Raw genomic sequence first — 8,547 nt, forward strand, 5'->3', positions numbered from 1 at the left:
TGTGGCCTCTCCCGTTGTGGAGCACAGGCTCCGGATGTGCAGGCTCAGCGGCCATGGCTCACGGGCCCAGCCGCTCCGCGGCATGTGGGATCTTCCCGGACCGGGGCACGAACCCACGTCCCCTGCATCGGCAGGCGGATTCTCAACCACTGCGCCACCAGGGAAGCCCCAGGCCCACAGCCTTTACGTTCCTATTGCTGACCGTTACAGGGCCTCGGGTCCCACCAAGCAGGTGCCCCGGGGGTGCGAGAGGGTGGGGCAGACCTGCCACGAAGAAAGAGCACTCGGGGACACGGAACGCCACCGCAGAGGCCGGGGCATGTCCCAGCACAAGGGGTAACCCAGTGACTAGGGCTGGTGGGTGCGGCCCCTGGGGAGGGACGAGGTTCACAGGGGCTGAGTGACCCACCAGCCCTCACCCACGAGCCTCCCTTGTGGCTGCTGGTGGCGCAAGGCTCCTCCGACACCTGCCAAGCTGGTCGTGTCCCTCTCTGAACCTTGTCTTCACGGCCTGTGAAACGGGGACAGTGCCACCACCTCTCAGGTCTTGGTGGCCAGGGGACCGCCAGGCCTCAGGCCAGTCTCTTAGCCTCTGCCTCCCTGACTGAGAGACCGGATAGAAATGGGACCTACTGCTAGCATCAGGGGTTGAACTGTGTCCCCCGGAAAGGTCCGCTGAAGTCCTAACCCAGTGGCTCAGGACATGACCTTGTTTGGGATTAGGGTCTTGGCAGGTATAAGATGAGGTCACACAGGAGCAGGGCCCCTAATCCAACAGGACTGGTGTCCTTACAAGAAGACGAGAGACACAGACAGACAAGGAGGACGCCTGGTGACAACAACAGCCAGTCTGGGGTGATGTGGCTACAGGCTAGGGCACACTCGGGACCAGGCGACACTAGAAGCTAAGAGGAAGGCCTAGAGCGGCCCTGACTTCCGGCCCCCAGGACAGTGAGACGGGGCACTTCTATTGCTCTAAACTGCCTGGTCTGTGGCGCTTGGCGGTGGCAGCCCTGGGAAACCCACGGGGCTGGCAGGGGAGTTCTGCGCAGACCGTAGTCAGCAGGAGCGGAAGGCAGGGGGTGAAGGCAGCCAGGGCCAGGGTCGTGCCCTGTGCTCCCCTCCACCTTCCATCCTGGGCTCCTGTCCTGGCACCCACACTGCTCACCTGCTGCTCAGGAAGCCCATGGCCAGCTCAGCCAGCTCGCCTTCCACCTCCTCCTGGCTCAGCATCGTCCCTGGGACCTTCCACGGCAAAGGGCTCTCCGGGCCCGGCGGGGCTGGGAAGTCGCGGAGGAGCACGTCCAGGAAGCTGGGGTTCTCCTCTGCCTTCTGGCTGTTCTGCTGTGGGGTTCCCGAGGCCACGCCCAGAGCATCCTCGGGGGCTGCTGCCGGGTCATTGGTCTTCATTCTGGGGAGAGATGTGAGGGTTGGCAAGAATACAGTCGATCGGTGCCCTACAGCGCTGAGTGCCTCACTTTCTTTGCTTCCCCCTGAAGCATCGAGGGGCAGGGGCCGCACCAAGCCTGGGGCTCCAGGCAGAAGGGCAAGGCCACCGGGCCTCACACACAGTTCCAGGGCCCACGTGGGAGGGATAACCCTGAGAGGGGACCTGGGGGTGCTCAGAGAAGTGGCTTCAGGAGACAGAGCCCGGGGCAGAGGGATGTCCGGAAGGAGGAGGAAGGCATGTTCCTGGCAGAGGACGGCCGGTGTGGCCAGAGGCAGGCAGGAGAGGGACCCAGGGCCAGGCCATGGAGGCAGGTGGACACGGCCAGAGCAGGGGTTCCACCTGACCCTGGACCTGGGCAGCAGGGAGGTGAGGCGGTGATGCCACTGGGCCTGGGAGCCTGGAAGTCATGCCCAAAGGGGCCAGGGCTACCTGACGGCACGGTGGCAGGGCCATCATACAGAGGGCGTGTGGGCAGGAGGGAAGCAGAGGGTTAACCCAGGAGAGTCAGGGCCTTTGGGACATGGTCAAGCCTTGTAAGTCCTCTCAGGAGGAGTCCCAGGCCTCCTGAGGCTTAAAAGGTTTGTCCACGTCCACAAACGCCCCGACCGTCCTGGGCTTCAAATGGGCTGGAGGATAGGGGATACAGGGGGCTCACTGCCCACTGAGGATCAGAGCTCCTAACTCAGCACAAGTCTCCTGGAAGAACAGAAACAGGACACAGCAGACAAGCAGGCATGGGGGCGAGGGGGAAGGGGAAGCAAGATGTCATCAGTGGAGGGTCTGGAGAGTAAAGGGAGGTAAATTAAGAAACAGGGAATTCCCTGGAGGTCCAGTGGTTAGGAGTCGGTGCTTTCACTGCTGGGGCCTGGGTTCGATCCCTGGTCAGGGAACTAAGATCCCACAAGCCACGTGGCACAGCCAAAGAAAGAAAGAAACACAAAACCTCTCTCATCTGTCAGAGAGGAGAACTGGAAGTTAACTTCTTGAAGTAGACACACATGAATAACACAGAAACTGGGGCGCTTGTGATGGAAGGTTCTAGGGACAGGCTCCCACTCATGGCCATCCCTCCTGTTTGCTCACAAGTGAGTGACACAACACAGCTCCAGGCCGCAAAAAACAAACAGGGAAACAAATGAAGGACATAAGATAAAGAACAATCAGGTGAAAGCAAGCTAGACACAGCATTATAAACATGAGGGCCCGAGACTGTGAGATGGGGGGCCGGGCCGGGCGCCGTGGGGGTGGTAAGGGCAGGGAGGAGGCAGCCAGGCCGGCCTGAGCCAACGATAAACAACAGGAAGGTGGCGTGAACTTCCCAGGAAGCTCGGACACCCTTGGGCAGGGAAAGAGGCCAAGCTGCCTCTCTGCCTGTGAAATGCTCTGGCCTGTTGCATAGAGAGAAATGTGAGTGACGCAGAGCTGCCCCAGGCATCACTGGCCCCAGCTCCCCTGCAATTTTGAGTCCAAACAAATACTCGAGGCCCTGAAATCGCTGGTGGCCCAAAGCACGCTCATTAGACACATGATTAGGGTCAAATGGTGCTCACTGACCTCCCAGGGCGCATGGGAGGGCCCACAGCCCAAAGCAAAGCACCGAATTCAGGCCCTTCAGGCCCTTCAGCTTCGACTTCGCTGATGGTGGTGGGGTTTTTTTGGGATGCAGGGCCCTCCTTCTTGCCTCCCAGCCTTGGGATGCTGTTCCTTGGGCCTGGACCCCAGTCCCCCGAGTCTGTTTCTCTGGGGGTTGGGAGCCCCTCCCCTCTGCAGCACCAAGGCCTGGTCTCCGCTGTGCCCCTGTGCCCACCACCCCATGCCCAGGCATGACTGCACCTGAGGGGTGCGGGCTGCTACTCCCATGGCCTGTCCCAGCCCTGCCTTTGCTGGACAGGTGGGCATCACCAGGACCTACCAGGCTTGTTTTCGCATAGCCTGGCAGAACAAAGGGCCAGGAAATGAGCCGGGACATGGCTTTCCTTCTCTGGGGCCAGCTGGGGTAAGGGACAACAGTAACTTCCTTCCTTGCCATCTTCTTCTCAACCAGCTCCTGGATCTGTGACCTACCCCAGCTGATATGAGCCCGGGGCCCGAGATGACAGCGGGAGGGAGAAATTCCTGCCCAAAGGGGCCCAGAGGCAGCCCTGGGAGGGTCAGGAGGGGCAAGGGCAGGACCATAGCCCTAAGCTCTCCCAGGACCAACTGAGGAGCCAGTCAAGAAGGACGGAGGCCAGCAGGCAGGCAGTGGGATGGGGGGATGCGGCGGGGCTGGGCCTGGTGTGGGGGTCCTGACCAGGGAGCTGGTGAGAGGCTGGGGTGGGGGTGGGGGGGAGACTCCTGCATAAGGACCTGGGTGGGGGGGGCGTAGGAGGGACACTGGGCCGCCAGCCCCCACTGCCACCTGCTCCACCGGTCTGGCCAAATGTGACCCGAGGCCAGGTCCTCCAGCTCCTGGAACGACGCCCCTCTGCACTGCTCATCAGCAGGAATAAGGGTGCTGCGGCTAATACCAGCCAGGGGACTGCAGGGCCACCACCCTCTGAGTGCACTTCCCCTGCCACCTCTTCTTACACCCCCCCCAATACCCCGTGTTATTACCCTCACCTTTCAGGCGGGGCGTCAGCGAAACAGCCAAGTTACCCAGCCAGGGTCCCAGTCAGGCCAAGGTGGGACGGCGGAGCCCAGCTGCTAACTGGACGGAACCCCGCCCACCCCTCATGGGCCGCCGACCCTGGGGCTGGCCGCTCCCAGGCCCCTCTTTCATTTCTGTGCCCATCGCCCAGGTGCAGCGCTGAGAGCTCCGGCCCTGCCTCTGCTGAAATCCCCACACCTGGGGCACAGCCGTCTTCACAGCTCTATAGCACTTCTGCTCGCATCTGACTTGTAAAAGCCCATTTTTCTTTTTTTTCCATTTAAAATATTTATTATTCTCCAGTTTAACCGTTTTGACTTCGAAGCTCAACCAATGTGTGTTTGTACAACTGTGTTTTTCTCGGCGGTATGGACAAGATACTTGTCAAGTCCTGTTTGATTTCAGAACAGGAGTGAAGAGAGAAACCGCAATCTTTAGGAAGTGAAACTGCATCACTGTTACAAAAGTATCTATTCACAGTTAAACATTTTTCTCCAAGTAGAGAGCCTTATTCCTTCATACATAAACAAACACTGGGAAGAGTATGGCAGAAACCCTTCCAGATCTTTTCCCACATATGTATTTTTTTCTTTTTAAAACACTTATTGTAAACTATACATAACATACAATTTATCATTCTACCCTTTTAAGTGTAAGTTCTGCTTCATTAAGCACGTTCACATTGTCGTGCAAATGCCACTTTTTACAGGCTTGACTTCTCACAAGATTATAAGCTGTACTCCCACACGCGGTCTCTCGGCTGTACCACGGCCCTCCGTGCAAGGCCCCTTTGTGCGCGGCTGCTGGCACGTGTGGGCAGAGGGAAGGTGTCGGCCTCCTCCCAACACCCCCCTGCGGATGGTGTGGCCTGGGAGGTGCAGCCTGAGGCCTGGCCCCTTGAAAGAGGAAGCTAAGACACTCTGCTAAAGGTGGTGGGCAGCAAACAGGTCCTAAGGACAGGGCTGGCTTCAGGCCATATCGCAAAGGAATTCTAGGAATGAACGTGTGGAGGTTTGCAGAGTGGTCTGCATCCTGTTTACCTCTCACAACTATGCTGAGTACACGCTGTTGGACTCAGCCAGGTTGCAATGAAGAAAGAGACTCAGGGAAGGTCAGCAACCTGAGGCCACACAGGCAGGAAATGGCAATGCCGGAATCAGGTGGGGTCTTCCCACGCCTTTGTCACTTCCAGCTCAGTTGCAGGAGGAAGAGTGAACTGTGACAATAGGCCGGATATGGCACAAAAGCCAGCAGTGAGCTTCATGTTCTATCTCCCATGGTGGGAGCACAGCTCACCGACAGAACTCACGCCAGGGAATGTCATTAGGATGTGTCACTCAAGACATGTGTCCAGCTGAGTAGAAGGCTGCGGGGAGGAGTCCATCACCATTGACTAGGCCCCCACTATGTTAAGCCCTGCACTAAAATCCCTACAATCAGCTGCCATATCTCCCTGTTGCACAGAGAGGCTAAGGGGCTTGCCTGAAGTCACACAGCTGCACTGCTGGAGCCATGGCCTCCCTACCGGAGGTTCAATCTCATACGCGTCTCACTAAAACTGCTGTAGCCCAAGCACTGGCTTTAACTAAAACACCTTAAATACGCTTGGGGGAGGGCCGGGTGGGGGCAGGCCAGGGGTGGAGGCGCTGGGGCAGAGCTGCAGTCCGGCAAAGGTGCGGGGGCTTCTGGGGTAGGGGTCTGGGCAGGGGCTCGGCCAGATGCTCCCGTGGGGGCGGAGGGAAGGAGGAACCCCAAGCAATGGGGTCGCGTCAAACCTCAGCACCCCATTCTGCTTCACGGCCCTCGGCCCCCCGGCTCGGCCACACCCCCGCGGGCCCAACCCCCACCGCTGCACCCTGGGCGCGCAGCCCCCAGGCCCGCCCCGGGCTCCCCGGGTCCCGGCTACCGCCCCCGCTCTTCAGCCCCCACTCGGCTCCCAGCCCCTCGCGGCTCCCCATCTCGGCCTCCCCAGCTCCCCAACCCGCCCCTGCACCCCTGGCGCCGCCGCCGGAGCCTTCCCCGGCGCCGTCAGCCCCCCGCCGCGCCTCGCGACACCCCGGGTCCCCACGCTCCTCACCTGCCACTCGGCCGCCCGGCGCCCTCTAGCCGCTCCCAGCCGACCCCGCCCACTTCCCGTCCGGCCGCCGCGGGCGCCGCGCAGGCGCAGTCGGGCCCAGGAGGGCGGGGCCGGCCTCTGCTGCCCCCTGGCGGCCCACTGCGCGCGCCGGCGGCCGCACCCGCAGGACGAGCGCACCTGCGGCCTGCATCCCGGCCATTGCGGCAGGTCTCTACCTGTGGTGGCTGTGTAGATGGGACGGTGCCCAGAAATTAGGCAACTTGCGCAGTCAACAGACGGTTAGCATCAGAACAGGGATACGAGCCCACACTACCCAGGCCCCACGACACTTTTAGGGACGGTTAGCTTCCAATGGCCACAAACTCACACACATTTAATATCTACAGGTCTGGAGATCAGAAGCCAGTAAAGTCTCAGGGGGCTAGTTCAAGGGTCATCAGGGTGCCTTCCTTTCTGGGGGCTCTAGGGGAGAACGTTCTCCCTCCTTTTTCAGCTTCTAACTGCCCCGCCCCTTGGCTCATGGCCCCTCGGCTCATGGCCCCTCCCACCTTCAAAGCCAGGACCGAAAAGCCCCTTGTGATGACCTTGGGCCACCCAGATGACCCAGGATAATTTGTTTTAAAGTCAGATGAGCGGGGCTTCCCTGGTGGCACAGTGGTTGAGAATCTGCCTGCTAATGCAGGGGACACGGGTTCGAGCCCTGGTCTGGGAAGATCCCATATGCCGCGGAGCAACTAGGCCCGTGAGCCATAACTACTGAGCCTGCGCGACTGGAGCCTGTGCTCCGCGACGAGAGGCCGCGACAGTGAGAGGCCCGCGCACCGCGATGAAGAGTGGCCCCCGCTTGCCACAACTACAGAAAGCCCTCGCACAGAAACGAAGACCCAACACAGCCCAAAATAAATAAATAAATAAATTGGAAAAAAAAAGTCAGATGAGCAACCTTAATCCCACCTGCAGCCCTGATTCCCCTCCACCACATCATCTAACAGCACAGTTCCAGGGACAAGGACATGGACACCTTTGGGGGTCATTTTTCTGCCACCTTAGAAGCCCAGGAAAAAAAATATATTTTTTGGCTGCACCATGCGGCTTGTGGGATCTTAGTTCCACAATCAGAGATCAAACCCATGCCCCCTGCAGTGGAGGCACAGAGTCCTAACCACTGGACCGCTAGGGAATTCCCAGAAAATGTTTTAACGCCAGAAAAGATAAATGAACTTTTAGGTCAAAGAAAATGTCTTAGTATATAATATTAATATATTCATCTTCATATCAATGCAGTTGTAAAGCATAATTTAAACTTTTTATGGAGGAAGAGCTCTCAGAAGCCCCACTGGGACCCTGCCCACCTGACCTCCAGGCCCACACATGGCTTTTGTCCATCCCAGGAACTAAGGTTCACTAACAGGAGGGTCTGGAGAACAAGCAGTTGGCAGATTTGAAAGGACACTGTCTGGGGAGGGGCTGGGTGTGGAAGGCAGGGGGTGCCGGGGCAGAGGAAGCAGGGTAGAGCAGGTGCTGCTCATCCCATTCTCCTCCTCACACCTTCCTAGATCCTGTAACCTGTCTATCACCATGGTGACCCCAGCAAGGTCCACGGCTACTTCTTAGGACCTGTGACCTTGAACATGTTCCTTAGCTGCCCTGTGCCCAGCTTCTTTACCAGAAAAACAGGGACAATAGCAACCAACTTATCTCATAGGGCTGTTGTGCGACCCCGCCTCAGTGTTTCTCAGTGTGCGCAGGACCACTTGCATCAGAATGAGTAAAGGGTGAAGTCTGAGAACCACAGTGTGGGTGAGGCAGTCCTGGGACAGGACTCCACATTGCAAAGCCCATGAACGCTGACATACCCATGGGCTTCCTCAGCGGGGCCCACACTAGACTCCTCAGAGCACTGATTCCATTCAAGGCTGGTGCTGGGAGATGACGGGGAAGCGAGACACCGCCGCTTGGCCAGAAGCTTGCCTCCTACTGGTGGGTGCTGGGCCAAGGACATGCGGGTGAGCCGACTCGTGCCCTGTGGCTTCTGTCAATCCCTCCCCACTACATTCCATCCCGCCTCAGCTTCCGGCTCTGCTCCCGCCCTTGGGAAAGGAGCCTCCCCACGTCACCCAGCCCACCTGGCCCCTGAGTTCCAGCCTCTAGGGTGAATCTACAACTGAGGTAGTGGTCCGTGTGTGGGCAGCATAGTTCTGACTGCCCCTTGCACAGGCTCCGAGAGGCATTTCATGGAGCCTCTTCTTGCGGTAGAGCCTGGGCAGGGGGTGAAATACCAAAGTGTGGAGGCCTGACGTGAGTGCTCCTCGGGTAGAGCAGGCTTGGGAAGGGGGCAGGTGGCAGGCGGCCCGCAGGGCGGTGTGGCTTGTGGGGTACTGTGGGGTACTT

At 59.1% G+C, this 8,547-nt stretch overlaps 1 protein-coding gene across 3 annotated transcripts in view; it reads right to left on the bottom strand.

Moving 5' to 3' along the window:
• The window catches only part of PPM1F (protein phosphatase, Mg2+/Mn2+ dependent 1F), a 29,463-nt gene extending 23,279 nt beyond the window's left edge, over window positions 1-6,184 (bottom strand). For 2 of the 3 annotated variants that reach the window (XM_028480452.2, XM_007130606.4), the window contains exon 1: window positions 1,169-1,709. In XM_028480452.2, coding sequence (XP_028336253.1) covers window positions 1,169-1,410 — 242 coding nt within the window. In that variant the 5' untranslated portion in view covers window positions 1,411-1,709. Of the gene's footprint in view, window positions 1-1,168; window positions 1,710-6,156 lie in introns of those variants that run through there. The other variant, XM_028480451.1, reaches the window with a different exon arrangement.
• Window positions 6,185-8,547: the final 2,363 nt, after the last annotated feature.

Source organism: Physeter macrocephalus, chromosome 19 (assembly GCF_002837175.3).
Source record: "Physeter macrocephalus isolate SW-GA chromosome 19, ASM283717v5, whole genome shotgun sequence".
In the NCBI taxonomy this organism is placed as follows: domain Eukaryota; kingdom Metazoa; phylum Chordata; class Mammalia; order Artiodactyla; family Physeteridae; genus Physeter; species Physeter macrocephalus.